Here is a 22,252-nt window from a genome sequence, read left to right as displayed (position 1 = left end):
ATCTCATTTTCTAAGAGGGAAGCATGAGTTATATCAACTCCAGTGTCTACTGAGTGGAATAGCATGTCTTCTATACTTGTTCTTTGGACTTTCTGATTTGTTTCACTTCACATTATTTGTAAGAGAATCTTCTTAATTCTCCTCCTTCTCTCACACTGCACTCCTCTCCCTCCTGCTGCTTCTTCATCTCCTCTGCTGCTTTCTTCTTCCTAGTTGTGTAAGATTTATTTTATGACTGTGTCTTGATGTATTTTCACATTGTTATTTTGATGAGCATCTGTATTATGTTAACTTTGAGCCTATAAAGATTCCATTTGCCAACAATATTCTCTCACTTATCCTTCAGGGTCATAATTTCTCAATAATGTTTTAGCTGCATCTTAGAGAAGGTAGAGAGCAGAATTTAGTATTTTAATCCTTGGTCTTTACAAATTATTATAATAATGTACAAACCGTAGAGTCAGGTAAAAAAGTTCTCAATATCAAGACTTTGAAATGTTGGTCAAAAGGGACATTTCAAGAAGATTTTTATTTTTTGAGAGAAGTATTCAGTTCACAGAAAGTTTAAGAGGAAAATGCAGGAGTTTTCTTTATATTCCATACATGTGCCTGTCTGGTTTGTTGAAATAACTCTCTCTGCTGCAGTACAGTTCTTTTATTCCTTTATACAAAGAGCAATTCACTCTATTTTGGTGGTAATTTTCTAGACTCTACTATTCTGTTATGTTCTCTTATTCTCTTGGTCTTCTATTTGTCTCTCTTTGCATTTTATCCCATTTATTTCTAATATATTTCAGTATTTGTTATTTTATTGATCTCTTTATTCTTTCTCCACTACTACACTTTCTCAATTGTCATGACAACTGCTAACAAAGAATGCTTTATTTATTCTATCCACCAGCAAAAAGAAAAAAAATTAAAAGACATGAAAAATTCCCAGAATTTTGAATTTCAGCCACTCTGGTGAATGTGTTTTCATATGACAGTATTTATGCTATACAATGATTGATGATCTTTAAAAATATTTATATATTTAATTTTTGTTTTGATATTCTGTTTGTTAAGTATTTCTGCAGGTGATTTTTCTCATTTCTCTATATATTAACTTGACAGCTAATGCTGGTTTTAGGATTAAGCATTTGCAGCCTGCAGTAGCAAATGCCTTAATCCCAGTGGCTTGGGAAGCTGAGGCAGGAGAATTGCCAATTCAAAATTAGCCTTTGCAAAAGCAAGGTGCTATTTTTATTAGTTATCTTTTGTTTGAAATTTTCTATTTCAAAATTACTGACATCAGCATTATTTGGTTGAATGTGTTGGAAATGTATTGACATTGCATTGCCTCGTCATTCTTCTTTGGTATACTTTTATAATTTGAACACATTAATTTTTGGTCATTTTTGTGTTTTTATAGATTGCTATTTACATTTTATGTTATTAGTCTTGTACCATATTTAAGGTATCTTTCCTTATCCAAAAATATGAAGCTATTACTTGCATGTTCTTCTAGAGAATGTTTAATTCTAGATTTTTTGTTTAAATTCATATGATTTCTCAATTAAATTTGAATTCTTCTATGTGTAGCCTTTAAAATAACAAGTACTTTCCATGTATACATGATATACAGAATGATATTTTGATGAAGAAATATATATATGTATATATGAATTAATATTTTGATGGATATATACACTATTCAACATGCACTACCACAATATTTACTGACTTTATCATTTATTGAGTATTATATAAGGCATACATATAAATGACAAAGTTTCATACACAGGAAGTCTAAGTAAACTATTTCAATGTACTAAACAGTCTAATCCTTTCTAAACCAACTTCCAGAGGTTCTATAGCAGACCTTTATTTTTGTTTAATATTCTATCTGTCCACATGTGTACCAACATCACAATTTCTAAAAAATAATGCAGTTTTATGTCAAGAATTGACATCTATTATTGGAACTCCCTCAGGTTCTCTCTTTTTCAAGATATTGCCCTAGTTTTTCTTGGTACTTTGCATTTCAAAGTTTGGCATCTATTTGAGTATTTTAAAACACTGGTAAATTTTTTATTGCTCCTCCATTAAACTTATAGAAAATTTTAAGGAGAACTCACTTATTCACAACATTTATTAATTCCAACCATAGACATGTTATATTGCTACCCTTAAATATTTTTTCAAAAATTTGTAGTGATATTATTTTATATTATAACATGAAAGTCATGTGACTTGTTCATTAGATTTTTCTTAAATACTTTAATTTTCATTGCTAGTGTAGCACATATTTTAAATTGATACTCAAATATTATGCTCTAATAGTTGCCATGTAATTGATATTTTATATGATGACCTTATAGTAACAATTTTTCAAGTGTAACTCATTTTAAAATTTAAACTTTTTTGGGAGGGGGGATTTCCATGTACAAGGTTATGTCTTTTAAAAGTGAGCAATTACAATTTTATTTTTTTTCTTTCTTAAATAAAACACTATATATATGCATATTTATACATATATATACACATTCATATGTGTATGTTCAATAAAGATAGATACTATAGTTTAATCGAAATCTGAGACAACACTTAGCACAGGGTAGATAGAGTGTCTTTAAAGTTGTTATTGATGATGCATTATTTTTTGTAGTGTATACCTGAAAAACACAATAGCATAGCTGCTTTGTCTACATCAATATGTCATGAGAAATCTATGTGGAAAGAGTGTCAAATAAAATTCAAACATGTATACTGATCTGGAAGACAAATCAAACTGAATATCAAAAGGTCCATCAATATTAACTCATCTAAATGTTGAAATCAAGGAAAATATTTTAGTTTCCTATGCCTTTTCTATGTAGACCTTTCAAAGAATTATTGTATATAGTAAACAGTTATTGATAAACTTATTTATTATATACACATTCTATATCGGACTTGAAATGAGACGTTTGCACAGATTTTCCCATATCCTCCACATGGCAACTTTAACCTCTGTATTTCTCAAACTATAGATAATGGGATTCAGCATGGGTATCACCAGGGTGGAAAATAAAGAGGTCATCTTGTCAGTATCAAAGGAGTGACTGGACTTGGGCTGCCCATACATGAAGAATAGAGTCCCATATAATACAACTACCACTGTCAGGTGAGACCCACAGGTGGAGAAGGCTTTACTTCTGCCCTCTGCAGAGTTCATCCTGAGGATGGCCAGGAGGATCAGAATGTAGGAGACAAGGATGATCAGAAGAGATGAAACAAAAGTAAATGCTGAAAAGATCAATATTATTAGCTCAATCTCTCGTGTACTTGAGCAAATCAAAGTTAACAAGGGAAGACTGTCACAATAGAAATGACTGATAACATTATTGCCACAGAAGGAGGAGATAAATATTTTTATGGTGGTTACCAGAGAAAGAGAGACAGTGTATAGAGACGGGATTACCACCAGCACCCAGCAAACTCTTTTTGACATGATGACTGTGTAGAGCAGAGGGTTGCAGATGGCCACGTAGTGGTCATAAGCCATTGCTGCAAGAATATAAAGCTCATTAAGGACAAAAAAGATAATGAATGCTAACTGTGTAGCACACCAATTGTAGGGAATTATGTTTTGAATAGCTACAAAATTTACCAACATTTTGGGTCCCACAGCTGTTGAGTTACCAAGATCAATGAAAGCCAGGTGTTTGAGAAAAAAATACATGGGTGTTTGTAGCCTGGAGTCCACCTCAGTGAGGATTATAATGCCCAAATTGCCCAGCAGTGAGACCATGTAGATGATGAGGAACAGCCCAAAGAAGGGAGCCTGCAACTCAGGGTGGTTTGTGATGCCCATTAAGATGAATTCATTGAACACTGTAAGATTCTCTTTATCCATCCAGGCCATTAATTTACCTGATTGTGGGAAGTATCATCAAAAATCCTTGGGTTTCAGGAGGTATATCACCTGTTAAAATTTAATGTTCCAAAAATTACATGTAAGATAGACTTAAGGATTATTTTTTTTAAACTGGGGATTGAACTCTCAGGGACTCAAATATAGAGCTATATTCCCCAGTCCTATTTTGTTTTGTATTTAGAGACAGGGTCTCACTGACTTGCTAAGCACCTCCCTGTTGCTGGGGCTGGCTTTGAAGTCAGCATCCTCCTGACTCAGCCTCCCAAGCTGCTGGCATCACAAGCGTTCACCACAGTTCCTGGCATGAAAGATTTTTGTACATTTTGTTGTTGTTGTTGCTGTTGCTTCTTTGTTGTGTTTGGTATCCGTGGATGTTCTGTTGCTGAACTGCATAACCAGCCCTTTTTAGTTTTAACTTAAAAAAAAATTAGACAGGACTTTGCTAATTTTCCAAGCCTGGCCTTAAATTTTCCAAGCCTGGCCTTAAATTTACAATCCTCCTGTTTCAGCCTCCCTGTGTAGGTAAGGGTTAAGCATGAGTCCCCAAGCCCAGCAGGCCTATATTTTTTGACATGAAGCAATTTAAAATGACTCTCCTCCATCCCTGAAGCTAAAACCTAACTTGAAAACCATTATGGCATTATGTTATCTTATTTCCATTACTTTGAAAATTGGTTTGCTTGTAATTCATAATTTACTGGTGTATCTGATAACACTATAAACTGACAGTTGTTTTCCTTATCTTTTTCACTGCTGAGATTTTACTCCTTATTCTTAATTGGTCATGTTTTACACAGGGGCCTCTGTTTCATTACCATATAATTCCCATTTCAAATGTAGATGTGAGTATTCAACCATTATTAACATGTTAATAAGATCATTATAGGAATAAATAAGAATTTTAAAATCTACATTAAATTTGGGTTAATCACAATTTTGGCTAAGATATTTAATATTAGGAAATCTAAGTATAATCTATCAAGTTATCAGATTATATCAGAAAGAAAAAATAAATATTCCAATATACAAATAAATAATGCCATTAATTATGGCTCAAAACAATACAGATTTAGAATTGGAAGACAATTTCATTGTCGATAGAATATATCAGAAAAGTTAAACTGCACTTAGTCTTAAAAAGAGAAAATTAAAACTTTTGAAAAAAAGTTAGAGATGTCCCATATAAATTTGTAGAAGTGCTATGTGCCTGGATTATACAGCAGTGTCACAAAATGTCAATTCTTTTTATTAACTAATAATTGTTTATTCATGTATATGATGTACATTATGATAATTTGATATGCATATGTCCAATGTTTAATGGCCAAATCAGTGTAAAGAATACTTCTATCTCATCAAATGTGAATCATTGTCATATGCCAGAATATGAATCATCTCATAATCTTTTGGTAATTTTCAAAAATATCCTAGTTTACTGTTACCAGTATTTAACGTGCTGTGCTATCCAAAATCATGACATATCCTTCCTCTCTGACCATGTTTTGGAGCCCTTTCTTACTCCTTCCTGTTCCTCCCATATAGTTCCCAATCTCTAGTGATCACTGTTTCACTTTCTTCTATGAGTTGCACTTTTTAGTTTCCATCAATGAATAAAATGTTTTATTTGTCTTTCTGTGTCTGATATATTTTGCTTCATATACATGTCGCTACAACTGATTTTGCCCAAAGTAATCTATTTATTTGATGACTTTCCAAACTCTTAATAGTGTATTTTTGTAGGATATGACAATGACTCTACTACTTATATAGAAAATGGAAACATAAAAAATACACAAGACATGCATCAAACTTCCCTATGTTACCAGATTTTAAGGAGTGTTAAGACAACATGGCAATGGAACAAAACAGGGTACTCAGAAAACAAAACAAAACAAGACATGTTTTTAATGAATTGTACTATATGATATGACACCAAGAAACTTAGGAAGGGGACTTAGGAAAGAAGAATCATGAATATTTCTAAAAATGTATTTGGCTCAGCAGTCTTTCAGTGAGTAAGCATCCGCAGAAATATGTATTAATTATTTAAAATCATAAGTGAAAAGGACAAACACCTACATTCTTTCATGCAACACAGCTGGAAAGCTAATGAGAGCTGTTTATATTTCCATTTCTTATTTTAAAAGGTACACTGCACTGTCTAAATTGATAAATACTAACTGTGTTATGCAAAGGGCATTTGTGAATCATATGAAATCAGCATCAATCTTCCTCAATTACATCTCTGAAGCAAGTGCTGTTAAAAAAATCAAGTTTGTGTGACTTCAGGAAAAAATGCACTTATTTATCTGTGAACTTTGGGTTTCAAAGTCCAACCCCAGATCTAGATAATGTGACTTTTAGTGATGAACCCTGCAGGTTTTTGTACTGGGTCATGAGTGTTTTTTTTTTTATTGTTGTTTTATATATGGGGGGAAATACACAGCATAAAATTTACCATTTTAACCATTTTTAAGTGTTCTTAGTTCAAAAGTATTAAAGACCTTTCTATAGTGTTGGTAATTATTTTTACTTGCCTAACATCTATATTATTTTTTCCTTAAATGTTCAAGAATAGGTTTTTAATATCCTTACAAACTATTGAAACCTGCATTATTCAATGTAATTATATTCCCTTATCTAAGATTCTAAAAAAAAGAACAATTGGCTGAGTTATATGGTCTTTTTTTGTACCTGTGTCATGTAACTTGTACCTGTGGAGAGATATGTGCAACCTCTTACTCTCTTCTTCCCATCCTCCAAAATACTTTTCCATATTCACTTGTGGTATATATTATCCATGAAGTTAAAAACAAATATGATCAATGCTTTTAGGTAATTTCATAAAAGAAAATTGTATTTCAAAGCATTGAACTGGGAATTGTTTAAGAAGTGTGTTATTTAATAGCAAGTATATGTACTAGCTGTGACATGGTTCATGGAAGAGAACTATTAAAACCCTGTAATGTCTTGCATGACATTGGCCATATAATTTTAAAAATGATTATTAGATTTTTGACACATTTCCTGACATTCGGAACCTTAATCCCCAGTGAAAACAGATCATGAAGAAAACTCTTCATGCATTTAGGTAACACCATACAATAGAAGAAGATAAAACATGCTTAGAACTAAGTCTCTAAATTGTGAAAATTTCACCCAAACTGAAATCTAAGCCCAAATATTTGATTTATAATTCTTACATGGGTGACCTTCCCTAACCCTTCATTGGTATTAAACTCAATTTTACCCCCATTAAAACATATTGTGGAGATAGTTCTACGTTTTATGCCTCGTCATTCATATAGGAACAACTGCAAATTTAATACAGAAGCAGAGGTATCCTGTTATTGTGTTGTATACTAGCCTAAATCAGAACATTGACTATTTTAACTTGCTTTTACCATCTCTTTCAATTGCAAATCCCACTGTTATTATGCTTCCTCATCTGTCATCACTTTGTGCCACTTCTCCCATGGTCCGCAGACATGGTGGACTTGTTCTGACACCTTGACCGCTTTGCACATTGAGTATTCTTCTTTCATGAGGACAAAGTGTCTAGAGAGCTTTCAAGGCAGTCTGAACATCCCTGGGATTTCACAAATGACAAGGACTAATATTCAACCAATAAGGGTCTTCTAGGAATCAATGAGTAAATGTCCAAGCTCCTGTGTCCTTCCTTGGCACTACTCCATGGAAAGTTCAGCAGAACCTCTCAAATCATCTTATATGTGTGAACCTCGGTTTTTTATGGCTGTACAACATTCTTTGCTAAACGTGTCATTAGCTTTAACCCTATTTTGTCTCATATTCTCCATTCCACCATTTATGCTTTCTGGAATCACTTATGAAATAAACATCATATACTTACATCTTTTCTTCAGAAGCTGCTCTTGGGGGAATTCATACTGTGTCCAATCCAGTCTTACATGGTGTTAATGAAAGCAGACCACATTTAACTATGGCACATGTGCAACTCTACTGGTGCATGATAGAAAGAGAAAACAATAGTATTAATTTACTGCATAACTGGAAGTCCTATCAGAAAGCTATTTTTATTTGAGGCTCTTACACTCAACATCAACACCCTATATTCTTTCTCAATATATTCATTGATTAGAAGAGTATAGCATAGAAATACTAACAAAGAGAATCAGGGTTCCTTACCAACCTTCAAAAAACACAACAATAGTATTTAAAACCACCTCATTCTTCCAGAAAACATAAGCTTGGGAAGTAGATTAGTGACTATGACAAAATATACTAAGTCTGGCATTGCTGAGTAGAATTTTGAGTGTAGTTTAAATTGAAAAACAGTGTCAATCCCTAGAACTAATCTGGCAATCATGATGACCAGTTCCAACTACACACCTAAAATGAGAAGTGGGTTCTTGTTCTCCTGTATGACTACTAACTTAACTGCAGTCAGAAAAACTGATAAGTATCTTTTTTTTTTTAAAAAAAAAAGGTTGTTTCTTGGGGCTTGAACAAAATTTCATGGTTATTCCCAAAGCATGTGGGAATGGCCTCAATGCCACTTGGGTATTGGTTAATTATCCAGAGTACCAGTGATTTCCCTATTGGAGAATTCTTTTACATTATTCAGCTGCTTTTCTTTGTTATTAATTTCATCTCCACCACTCGTATATCTGTTTTAATTATAGCATCTATTGGATGCATGATTTGTTCATCCATAATGTCACCATTTGACATTTTCCAGAATGGCTTACACTAGTTATTTGTCTGTGGACCGGTAACTTTTGACCATCTCCTATAGCAATTCTAAAAATCTCAAAACATGTTCATATTATGTGTGTAACTCAACTTTTTAAACTTTAGTAAATAAGAGATAATGAGACCTTAATTCCATATCACTCCTCACTTCCTATCCCCACTTTAAGTCTCCTTTTCCACATATTTACCTTCTCTTCAAGTGTTGCTATGTGTCCCTAAGAACTAGAATATTTTTATAAAGTAAAAATAATGTACATTTAATGTGCACATACATGTGTTTTTTATTTCTTTTTGATACCTCAGGTTTCATTAAATTATGTTTTAGAAATATATTCATTTTAATATACATGACATCAGAATTTAATGAAGTCTATTGAGTCTAATTACTATAATCTGTCTACTCCTATTTTATATACACATTTTTTATACTAAAGGAGTTTAGTTTGTCAATAATTCCTGATATCTCCACATGTTATCAAAATTACCAACATGTGTGTGTCTTCACACTGGTCCATGAATAGACATCTCTGTGATATACCTCCTTGAGTGCGTACTTCATTCAGGAGAAACAAATTTAATTAATTTGGATAAGGATGGGTTTATTTTAAGATTACATTAATATACATCCTATCATCAATGTACGAGAATTTTGTACTCCCAAATTCCAAATTATGAATATATATTGCTGACACATGATGGTCAGTGATTAGAATATGAAATCAGATCAGATAAAACTTGATAAAACTAAAATTACTTTAATTGCTTTGATACCTTATTTTATTAAGTAATATGAATACTGGACTAGATTTAATATACAAATAAGCAAAGTTCAGGTTCATAAAAAATCCAGATATTATAACAGAGGCAAAAAAATAACTTTTTATTGATTTATTTATGAATAAAATTTTCATATTTCAGTGTCTATAAAGTGATAAGAAGGAAGACTTTCTTAAAGTTTTTATTATATACCCTGTTTGAGATCATAGCAATTCTTACAACAGCAGCAACAATAAAAAAAAATCTATCTTTTGAACATAAACACTTTCAATAAGCTTAATTCTAGCATACTTTGGAGCCATTGTAGAATGGAGAAAAATGAGAGGCAGAGTCTTAACTCTTGGCAAAACTTTAAGTGTTTTATTTCTGAAACTGATCTTTGCTTTTTTTAAAGTATCATTGTACAAAATTCTCATCCATTGTTACCTGAATATTTCTGAATATCAGTTAACATAATATAACACTACTCCTGAAATATGGATCAAACACAAAGGCTGAGAGAGTTCGTGACTTCCTTTTTGGGAAAAGTGGCAAAATGTTTTCACATTCCACATTGTCAACATTTGAATAAACCAATCTCTCTTATTACATTCCAAAAATACATTTAACTTCTCATCCCAGTAAAAAAGGATAATACAAAATTTTGCATATAATTTCTTAATGGCAGGTTACCATTATCCAGTTACAAAACATTGAATAATACAAATACCAGCCAAGTTTGTTATTTATATATAAATCTGAAGGAGACTACTGCTACAGATAAGTTTTGTTTGGAGAACACCAATTTGATAAAGTGTTCTCTTAACCTTTACATTCTAAAAGCCTTGCATACTTGAAGAACATAAACACATCTAAAATACAAAGAGTCCAGTAATGTTTAGCATCATAATTACACAGATGTTTCTATATTAGCTGTTTAACTTTTAAAGTAAAATTTAGAATTTATAGTATTTGTTAAGAAAAATCACATGTCTACATGGGTTAGCAATAGTAGAAAAAATCAAAGGATAGTCTTACTTCTCTTATACATTTAGAAAACAATGTTAGTGATCAGAAATAGACCTAGTCAAAGCAAACAAATGTAAACCAAGTCTTCAAATGGCAGTGTAATCCTTCTATGTCAGATGCAATGTATAAAAGAGAGCACTTATTGATTACTTTGCTAGTAAATCTACATGAACTTTCATTTTACAAACTTTAAATGACAGACAAGATGGAAAACTTTGATAATGCTGATAAAATAGTTGTGGAAATGATACAAAAAAAATGACATACATTCAATGAAGGAGGTGGGATGAGTGATCACAAAACCTTTTTCTCTTTTCTTCATGGGTACGTTGCTAGATTATTTTACATTCTCCTCATTGTTAGTGTTGGCACAAGACTGAATTCCTGCCTATATAAGGTGTCTCCCAACATAATATAGGCAGTAGGCAGGTTTTTTGCAGGGAGAGTGGTCTTAGGGGATTGAACTCAGGGGCACTCAATCACTGAGCCAGCACTTTTTGTATTTTATTTAGAGACAGGGTTTCACTGATTTCCTTAGTGTCTCACTGGTACTGAGGCTGGCTTTGAACTCTAGATCCTCTTATCTCAGCTCCCAAGCTGTTGGGAATACAGGCATGCACTATGGTGCCTAGCATGCACTAGGCAATTCTTTTCATCACTCCGTCTTATGCCCAGTAGCTTCCTCAATGAATTTCTGTTACAGAGCTTGTAATTTACTTTTCTACTGTTAAAAAAATCTCTAGGGAAAAAACATTAAACAGTCCTGGGGTCTTGGTACACACCTGTAATCCCAGCAAAACTCTGGAGGCTGAAGCAAGAGGACGGCAAGTTCAAAGCCAGTCTCCACGAATAAGCAATACCCTAGGCAACTTAGTGAGACACTGTCTCAACATATAATAAACATGTAAATAAACAAATAAAGGAAAATAAAAAGAGCTGGAGATGTGACTCTGTGGTTTAATCCCTGTTGCCAAAAAACATACAAAAAAAAACATGGAACAGCCATAGGACAGGCAGGAAACCATTAGAAAAGTGATCACAACAGAAAAGATGTCACTCAATCAAAGATTGGCTTCCTAACTGCAATAATGATTGCTTGGTCATCAAAATGAATCATTTTGTTTGTTGGTTTGAGGAGGGGGTACTGAAGATTGAACCCAGGTGTGCACAAACACTGAATCACATTAGCTCTTTTCTTTTGTTCTTTCTTTCTTTCTTTCTTTCTTTCTTTCTTTCTTTCTTTCTTTCTTTCTTTCTTTCTTTCTTTCTTTCTTTCTTTCTAAAGACATGATCTCACTAAGAGCTTTGCTAAGTTTCTGAGGCTGGATTTGAACTTGCAATCCTTCTGCCTCAGCCTCCCAATATGCTAGGATTCCAGGTGTGCACCACTGAACCCAGCATTAACATCTTAACATGAAAGATTTTTATTTCTACAACCTGAAAAGCATTTTACTTAACACAATACAAACTTTTGAGTCCATACCTTGAATCAAATGTTTTTATGATTGTACAAACATTAATAACCTTATCATTCAGTATATATTCTATCTTTAAGAAATACAGTATAACTTATTTTTAATAATCAGTGACCTATTTAAAACACTATACCTCAAATGCCTCTTCTTGCTAGAATTTCCTTTTAAGAATATATTTTGAAATTTCCATAGTTAACCCAAATCCATCTACATATTGAGATGAAGGAAAATTTTTTCTATATCACAACTACCACTCCAACAAAACTACTCCAAATCAAACAATGGGTTGTTGTTTTAAAAATATTTTAAGAATTATATTCAACAGCAGGTTGTGGAGGTGCATAACTGAGATTACAATCTCAGGGGCTCTGGAGGCTGAGGCAGGTGGATCTCCAGTTCAAAGCCAGCCTCAGTAACTTAGTGAGGCCCTAAGCAACTTAGCAAGAATCTGTGTCAAAATAAAAAGTGAAGAATAGGTATGGGGATGTGGGTCTGTGGTTAAACCCCTTTGAGTTCAATCCATGGTACCAATAAAATAAGGAGGAGGAGGGGGAGGAAGAGGAGGAGGAGGAGGGTAAGAAGAGGAGGAAGAAGAAGAAAAGGGGGAGGAAGAGGAGCAGGAGGAGAAGGAGGAGTGGCAGTGAGGAAGAGGAGAAATTAGAGTGTTAGCACCAATGCTGGACTGTAATGTGTCATGAAAGTTAATATGTTGGAGACATAACTTGTGAAATGACCTTGATATTCATAATGCAATATCTTTGTGCAATACAAGTGTGGAAGAATTGAGATGTAGAGAGAAAAGAAAGAGAACAGAGAAGAGAAAATATTAAAGGAGTCTTTATAATTATTTAAGCTGGAAGAAGGTATAAGATGGGTAGTGGGGATTTTGTTCAGTCACACCAAGAATACGGAGGTCAGATGCTAAGATAAAAAATCTTATTTTGCCTCTTTTCATCAGTAGCTATAATTTTTTCCATACTCTATTCCTATTCTTAATGATCCTCTTGAAAGGGTTCTTTTTTTTTTTGCCTATGAAGGTGATTTGTGTAATAGTCCTTTGGAAAGTACAGATAATAGGTATGACTTTAAAACCTGTTTACTTATTTTGGTTAACATATAATATACAGGAATCAGGTACCATGTGGTGTTTCCATAATGTGATGTTTTGACTCAAGTATACATTATCATGATCAACTCAGGGTAATTTGCATATCCATCACCTTAAACTTTCATCCCCCCCCCTTTTTTTTTGATAGTGACATTCAAATCTCTCTCTTCTAACTATTTTGAGATATTTAATATATGACATTAAATAGTGTAAGATTATCTTAATTATTTTTACCCTTCTGTAAAAATAAACTTTTGAGAATAAGAACAGTATTCATAAAGTGGGAGTGGGGAAAGGAAGAAGACTATAGTTATGCCCACAACCTATATATGAATACTTTTAGAATGTAAAAGAAAAAAAAAAACTGTAACAGCACCACAATCACACTGATGTACTTGTATGAGTCAAGTTTAGCTCTTATAGAAAAAAAAAATTGACTTAGCAATATAGTGTAATACTCTAAAATAACAGTTGTTCTTTAACCTGAATTTGCACACTCCAATTCCCCTAAGACTAGTTTCTGTAAATAATAAAACTTAAGAGACACAAGAAATTATCTTGGTGGATTATATCAGATTAATATTTTAAGAAATCCTTGTTATTTTAACCCATGGAGTATTAAACTTTGGTTTATGTCAGTACATTAATATTTGATTTGTGTCTGGGGAAAAAGTCAGTTTTCCTTTCTTCTCAGCTCTTTATTTAGGCAGCCTAATTAGCCTCTTGAATTGTAACAGATCCTATGAAAAGAGCTGTTTCATGCATTTCTGTAAGCATGTTCCATGCCAGTTCTTCATCCTCATACATTAGGATCTTTTTGTTTAAATTTTTAATTTGTTATATATGACAGCAAAATGCATTACTATTCATATTACACATATAGAGCAAAATTTTTCATATCTTTGGTTGTATATAAAGTATATTCACACCATTTGTGTCTTCATTTATGTACTTAGGGAGTTATATACATCTTATTCCACCATCTTTATTACCCATATACACAATGGAATATTACTCAGCAATAAAAGAGAATAAAATCGTGGCATTTGCAGGTAAATGGATGAGGTATGGGAATATAATGCTAAGTGAAGTTAGCCAATTCCCAAAAAACAAATGGTGAATGTTTTCTCTGATATTAGGAATTTTCTTTTTAAAAGAGGAAAAAGGCTTAAATAACTTTAGTTGATTGTGTTAAATATACATAACCAATTTATGTACATGCAAACTTTGAAATTTATCCTCCACAAATTGTTTGCAACTTATTTACACATTTTATAACATTTTACAAGGCAAAAGGCATTTTTTATGTAGAGACATTTCCTTTTACTTTCTATATTAAAATACATTCCCATACTTAAAACTTATATCTATTTGCTAATTAATGACCTCTATAAAAATTTATATATTGAACAACCATTATGAAAATTTTGAATACAGACAAATTACTCCACTTTAACAAGATGAATTACTTTTATTTTAATAGTACTTTAATTGAAACCCAACTAAAACCTTTAACAGTCTTTGTATATAAATCTCACCTGACAGAATCTTAACTCCCAGTAACTCTGTTTTTAGTGAAGACAGAGGGGAAAAAAAAAAGTCAACCTTTCACCCATTTATCAATTTATGAAAATGTGTATCATGTTTAAATATATCTCAGCTGAGTGTCCTTGATTTTAAATGTAGTAGTTGACATTTAGCATTTTAACTTTGGAAATTAATCAGATGTTTCCTTTAACAAATACATATGTTTAATCCCATTTATGATAAATCTGATTTACTCAGTTTTAACTGTAAAAGCCAAGATATCAAACAAATGTAATTAACACTATTAACCATGTTCTTCCAGTTGAAGAAAATTCTTAAAACAATGAATATTACATTTAAAAAATTTTACAGAGACCAACATTTTATTAATTTTCTGACCACCTAGAAAAACTTGTGAGTTAGTAATTTTAAATAAATACATCTTTATTTTCATCTGTTTACCCAGTTTAAACTGAACTTCTTTTTTATGTCCCACGAATTATAAATTATTTGGGTCCATTTTTTAAGTTTTAAACTATGATCGCTCATTTATCTACATTCCAGTTTTTGGTACCATGTACATACATACACAAACACATTTGTAGACACAACAATATAATACACAGATGTGCATACACACACAAAAAAAAAACACACAGATAAGAAACAAAGATTTTGTAATAAGTGGAGTTCCACAGGTAGGAGGCAAGTACAGATGTTCTTTAAAGCCTCTATTAGATTTTGCTTGTTAGAAATTAAAGTAGAGCCTATCAGACTTTTATATGATGTCTTAAATATACAGTAGGACTACAGTTGAAATGTCAGGTAATAAATCTTATAGCCATGACAGACACTGAAAATAAATGTTTCAGATGGCCATTTGTCCTGATGACAGTCAGATTTATCCCCAACACCAGCATATCTTACACATTTGGGATCTTTCTGCATTTCTTCCCAGTGCTATAACATTCAGGAAGAGCCTGTTAATAAAACAGAGCAAAAGAAAATAGTCATCCAGGCCAGAAGCACCTCAGATTTAAATGTGATCTTTTGTCCTATTGACTTAACCAATTCTCTGTAAATATTGTAGGCTTTGTAGGACTTTGCAATTTACATTTTAAATGCAAGCCTAGGAGAGATAGATATCTAACAAAAACTAAAAAGGAAAGAGGGCTTTAACTATTCTTTTTCTTCTTTAAAAGTATTTAATACCAGCAGCTTGGGAGGCTAGGACTGGAGGATCACAAATTCAAAGCCAGCCTCAGCAAAAGCAAGGCACTAAACAACTCAGTGAGTCCCTGTCTCTAAATAAAATGAAAAAGAAGGCTGGAGATGTGGTTCAGTGGTTGAGTGTTGAGAGCCTTTGAGTTCAATCCTAGTACCCAAAATAAATAAATAAATAAATAAAATTATTTTCTTCAGATGTGGTACTGCAGTTTATGTTTTTTTTTTCTTTTTTCTTTTCTGGGGAACCTGTTGTAACAGTGACAACATTGCTGACCTGGGTACTTGTAATTCCGATTTTTCCCATTTTCCCTCCAATTCCTGTTTACTCTCAAGAGGCAAGGGCTCTGGTGGGGAGGATGAGGTGCTTTCAGCAGAGAACTTCTTGTTAACTGTTTACAGTTTTAACAGTGTTCTTAAGTCCAGAAATCATGTCAGATGCCAACTGTTTTGTGCCTTCATGAGGTGGATGGAGACAATTTCCTACTAATGACCACAAAGTGAAAGTAGCCCCAGGAATTTTGTCAGGACCTCAGATGCATACTTAGTATACAGCTGTTTACTAAGTCTCTCTCTCAAATCTCCACATTTACTGTTCCTTCTTCAGGGAACCAGAGACAAGTTTTGGTGACAAATTCTAAAAACTGCAACAACTGCGCCCTTTTTGATTTAAACAAAATTTTAAGCAAAACAACATAGAAACATCCCTTTCTTTGGATCCAAGCTTTCCCATGTTTTACACCAAGCTATAAACTTGCTCCTCACCTTTTTTACCTGATGCACATCCTCAGGAGCATCCCACCCATCTGACAACTTGAAGAAGTTCCCCTGTGTCCAGTCCCTGTAGGGGCAACAACTCCCACAACTTGAATGGCTGTTAATTCAGGTAACCTGATGAGGGACAATGAGGGGATGAATAAAAGATAAACAGAACCACAAAGAGAGAAAAAGCTGGGGTCGGGTGGCTCACAAACCCTGGCAGGCAATAGTGAGCAAAAGCCAGCTCAGCATGTTTATTATAAAGGTTTATCATTAAAATGACTTATTATCATTAAAATTCTGTGCAGCCCAATTATAATTATCAGCCTGCACCCATAATTTTCTCAAGCTGGCATCTGAACTTAAGGTCAAGAACTTATAATTCCATGGAAGGCAGGGAACCTCATTTTAAGCTCGGCATCACCTTAGCAACTGGGCAGTCTTATTGGTACCATGGAACTGAAAGTTCCCCGAAGCAGCATCGTTCCTGTAGCCAAACAGCTCAAGGATCATGATTCAGTCACCACTCCTAACAAGCAACCTCTGTGAAATCAAAATTTTTAGACTTCTCTTATGAGTGATAGCATGCAGTGTTTAATTTTGGTGCCTTACTTCTTTCATTTAACATAATGTCCCAGGACTGACTATACTGCCACCAGTCATAGGATGCCAAGCTTTGTTATGGCTTTTAATAGAATTTACTCATTGTAACTACATTTTCTCTATCACTTCAATTGCTGAGGGGCATTTCAGTAGATTCCATATCCTGATTATTGTGATTGCTGCTCTAGTAAACAGCAGGGTACAGGAGTCTTTTCAATATGTGGGTTTCTCTTCTCTTGTGTATATAACAGGTAGTAGGATTTCTGGATCCCATGAGAGTTTCTTTTTGATTTTGTGAGGAGTCTCCACACTGTCCTCCACAAAGGCTCAACTAATTTGCATTACCATCAGAAGTATATGGGAAAGGTCTTTCTCCACAGGTCCACCAGCAGTTGATAATTATGTTTGTCTTTTTGATAATAACCATTCTCACTAAGATGAGGTTATATCTCATTATGATTTTTATTTTGATTTTTCTAATAATTAATGGCATTGAACATCTTTCTATATATCTATTAGCCATTTGTGTGTCTTCTGCTGAGAATTATCTATGCAGATCTTTGGCCAACTTTTTTTCATTGGGTTATTCATGTTTCTGCTCTTTATTGGTTGAGTTTCTTATATATCCAGAACATTAACCCTTGCAGAGAAATACCTTAAAAACATTCCTCCTATCCTATAGGTTGTTTTATTGCTCTGTATATTGCTTCCTTTGTTCTACAGAGCTTTTTAGTTTGATGTAGTCCCATTTGTCAGATTTAGTTTTATTATCTGTGCATTTAGGTTCAGATCCAAAACACCTTTACCTATTACATTGTCCAGTAATACCTCCCTATGAATTATTTCAGGACTGGTATGGCTTACCACATTGTAGACTACATGAGGGAAAGCATAAAGATTTCTAGGGAAATAGCATCAGTTTTTCAAATCAATCTTAAAAGGCAAGAAAAATATTCACTGGAGACATTAAAATTCCTCAACTTTTTTGAACTGCAAGAAAAAAGGTCAATTAAAATCACATTTTGGGGGTTTTTAATGTAGTGGAAAATACATTAAACCTAGAAAGTCTTGGACTTAAAGAAAGTATTGAGATATATGTTCATAGTCCTTCAAAACAAAATGGATTCCTTAAAAAATAATGTGGTCCTCTAGTCAATATTTGGGTTTAAATTTGTAAAAGGGAATTCACTACTTTTCTGAATTTGTAGACACTTGATGGCTTGTGTAATAATTAAGTTCCTGAGGGACTTTGATGTTTGCCCCACCTGAGATTGATACACTTGTGATGCTTTCTTGTACAGGGCATTCCTTTATTATGGTATTGGGTCAGAGCTATTGATTTACTACAGATATAGTGTGAAGGACCTCTATGAATTCCTTGTCAAGTACTCCCTAAATTTCCTGAGTATGCACAGACAGTGCTTCACTTCATGACTATATCTTACATCTCCTATCTCCTCTAGACCCCTCAAAACATTGTTTACTGTTAGTACTCACACAGGATATGCTATGGAACCTCCTGGGCACCAGGCACAACCTAAAAGATCAGGGGAATTAATGGTATAATCTCCCCTTGATCAATAGGAGATCAGAGGTGACCAACTAGTTTTGTATCTTGCTTCATTAAATATTTGATTGGCAGGTATATCTGCTTGGGTTGATGGAGTTGGATTCATCACAACTGAATGAGAGTATGAAAAATATGTGAGCATGTGCCTAAGATCTTGCATTCATTCAAAACCTTTAAATTAAATTATTTTTTTGTTTATCTATTATTTAAGCAAGGCTCCGTGTAATGATTTTGGGCAAAAATAAATAAATAAATAAATAAATAAATAAATAAACAAACAAACAATATAGAAAGTGTAGATAGTATGTAACACTTGTGAGGTACAATATTGAACATTAGATGATGAGATTACTACCAAATTTTAGGTTGTCCAGTTTCATAAAATATGCCAAATGAGACATTGTGTAGAGAATAATACTCCCATCAAAAAATTCCATGTCCTGATTCCCAGAACCTGTGAACATGTTACCTTGAATAGAAAAAGAAATTTGATGATGTGATTGCACTAAAGATTGGGAGATTGACAGGGTCTCATGGATCACCTTTTTGGCTCAATCATAATCACAAGAGAAAGACCATGAGGATCAGAGGATACATGGCCATAAAATCAGCGATGTAATTGCTGGCTGGAAGTGGAGCACAGACCAAGGGGAAACCTCAAGAAGATGAAAAACCTTGTAAACAATCCCCTTGAGCTTTCTGAAGGAGCAGACTTCTGTCTCCCAAAAACACAAAAATAAATAAAATTGTTTACACCTAAAAAGATCTAGCTAATTCTAATGGTGTCACTTGAGACTAGAAATAGCTATTAGTGTGAATATTTTTTTCATTTCTTCTGCAACTTTAAGATTAGATTCAGATGATAATTCATTGATCAGAGTCCCAGAGTTCCTAGATTTGGTTTATTTCTGATTTTCATAAAAATATCATAAATGCAATTTCTTTCCAGTTAATGCATTTGCCTCATGTTTCTAGATCTTTCTCCTTCATTTATTATATATTGATAGCATTTTACATGTACAAAGATTTGCCACCTGGCAACTATTAATTTTTTTTTTTTATCAGGAAGACTCTTGGGAATATGTGACACTTGCATAAATATACAAAAATGTCTTTTATGAGGGAGGGCATAGTTTTATTTCACTCCATATTACATTAAATGAAAATACTAAAAGAAATAATATTAAATGTTATGGCTTCATAAAAAAGATAATATAATAACTTTTACATTAGGTAGAAAAATTAGTTATACATTTTTTGGATGAATGACAGAGTTTTGTTTTTTTGTACACATACCAAGTGAGAGGGGTAAAAGAAGAATATGCTTATGTTGACTTATTTTAGTCTATTTTTTCACATGTTCTTTTCCATGTGTACTAAATGCTTTTTGGTTAGTCAACATCTTTTGCTAAAAGTGTAGTTTTTCTGTGATATACATTTATTATTAAAAACAAGATAAAATGGTTCCTAAAAAATTGAGAACTTGATGAAGAAAATTCTGCAAAAATAAAATATTATCTTTAGTAGTTGAATAAAGTTTTCTCTGGCAAAGAGGGTAATCTCAGATTTGTCTCTTTTCCAAGAAATTATTGTCACCGACCTCTATCCCCTACAGTCAGTCTATCTCATTGTCACAGTAAAAATGGTTGATTATGTTGGATGAGCAGTAAGACACAGAGAACACACATGGTGTCACGACAATAGCTGTACAAAAGCCATAGAAGTAGGTGAGGGACACCAGCAGAAGGCAGATCCGTTGAGATACCACCACCATGTAGAGCAGGGGGTTGCAAATGGCCACATAGCGGTCATAGGGCATCACGGCCAGCATGAAGATCTCTGCTACAATGAAAACCAGAAATCCTCCCAGTTGTGTGGCACATTCATAGTATGAGGTGGTTTTCTTACTTACTAAAAAGTTGACCAGCATTTTAGGGGCAATGACAGTAGAGTTGCCAAGATTGATGACAGCCAGATGTCTGAGAAAGAAGTACATAGGGGTCTGAAGCCGAGAATCAGCACTGGTGAGGGTGATGATGCCCAGATTCCCTGTCACAGTGAGCCCGTAGATGACCAAGAAGAGCAGGAAGAGGGTAATCTGCAGCTCTGGGCGGTCTGAGACTCCCATCAGAATGAATTCAGTCACTTGGGTGAGATTTCCAGAAGCCATTTATTTTGTTGTTTGTCTTTAATGGGAAAAAATGGAAAGATACAAAAGTCACCTTCTCTGTTACATGCTATATTTTTAAGTGTATCATTTAAAATCTTTATTTTGATTGGGAAACCTTTAAATGATTCAATACTTAATTGCTTTCCATCCAGTCTTTTCCAAATCTCAGAAACACAAACTCACCAGACACAATTGAGTCTCTTAGATCTGTATGGATAAACAATTTATTTGTTCATTATTTACACACACACACAAATACATGAAAAGTATTGTCCCATAGAACCCAGTGATGGCCACCATATGGGAAGCACAGGTTGTTGATCCTAAGAGGAACATATTCTCAAAATGGCAAGGAAAATTTTCACACACACACATGCACACACACACACATATTTAAATATATTAAGTGAATATATATATTCAATGAATATTTATTTAATCTCACTTTTTCTTTTGTTGTTTTTGGGGATTGATCCCTGGGGTGCTTAACCACCAAGCTACCTCCCCAGACCTTTGTTTATATATATATATATATATATATATATATAATTTGGAGTCAGGTTCTGTCTAAGTTGCTCAGGGCTTTACTATGTTGCCCAGGCTGACTTTGAAATTTCATTTCTCCTTCCTCAGTCTCTTAAGTCAGTGGGGTTATTATAATGCAAATATTAGTCATATAAGCATCAAACTTCAGATATATACATGTGTGTGTATATGTATATCCACACCTACGTGTTTTCCTGAGTGCCCATTAAGAAGTCAGTGAATCAGAATGACCACCAGTTACCTTTCCTTGGCTTCCACAGTTTTCCTATTCAAGTTACGCTTGTCATCAATCAACCTAGAGAATTTCAATATTTCCTTTTCTCCTTATTAATTGCTACAACATTATTATTTTACAACTGTCTGCAAACAGGCTTGAACTTCAATCCTTTATTTTTTTTCAAATTCTTTTATTTTATTACTTTTACTTTGTTGTTGTTGTAGATGGACACAGCACCTTAATTTTATTTATATATTTTTATGTGACACTGAGGATCAAACCCAGTGCCTCACATGTGAAAGGCAAATTCTCTACCATTGAGCCACAACCCCAGCCATACTTTTACTATTAAATATATCAATCTAAATATTTAATATATATAGATTGGACTAGGTATACCACATAAATTGTTTAAAGTCTATCTTAAATTTTTAATTATTACAACTTTATTTGCTAAACTCTGATTCCTTTGATTTCCTTGTATAAAATAATGAGGGGAGAAGGCTGACATTTATACAGCAGATCAATTCTGGGCAGAATTATACTGAGAATTTTGAAGCTATTACCTCATTTTTATGCAGGAGTGCTCAATTGTATACAATTGTTTTCATATATGATGATAAAATAGAAACTCAA

General features: G+C 33.4%; 2 protein-coding genes across 2 annotated transcripts; both read right to left on the bottom strand.

Moving 5' to 3' along the window:
• Nucleotides 1-2,923: 2,923 nt before the first annotated feature.
• LOC124106395 (olfactory receptor 8K3-like) lies at nt 2,924-3,877 on the bottom strand. The gene has a single exon (XM_046464000.1). The coding sequence runs from the start codon at nt 3,875-3,877 to the stop codon at nt 2,924-2,926; it is 954 nt and encodes a 317-aa protein (XP_046319956.1).
• A 16,421-nt stretch (nt 3,878-20,298) lies between these two features.
• On the bottom strand, nt 20,299-20,853 carry LOC124106394 (olfactory receptor 8J3-like). The gene has a single exon (XM_046463999.1). It carries the CDS (start codon nt 20,851-20,853, stop codon nt 20,299-20,301), a length of 555 nt encoding a protein of 184 aa, XP_046319955.1.
• Between the last annotated feature and the right edge of the window lie 1,399 nt (nt 20,854-22,252).

Source organism: Marmota monax, unplaced genomic scaffold (genome assembly GCF_021218885.2).
Source record: "Marmota monax isolate L192 unplaced genomic scaffold, Marmota_monax_Labrador192_F-V1.1 WCK01_AAM20220418_F8-fsc01398, whole genome shotgun sequence".
Taxonomy (NCBI): Eukaryota; Metazoa; Chordata; class Mammalia; order Rodentia; family Sciuridae; genus Marmota; species Marmota monax.
The sequence above is the reverse complement of the archived record's forward strand: the minus strand, read 5'-3'. Positions and strand labels throughout refer to the sequence as shown.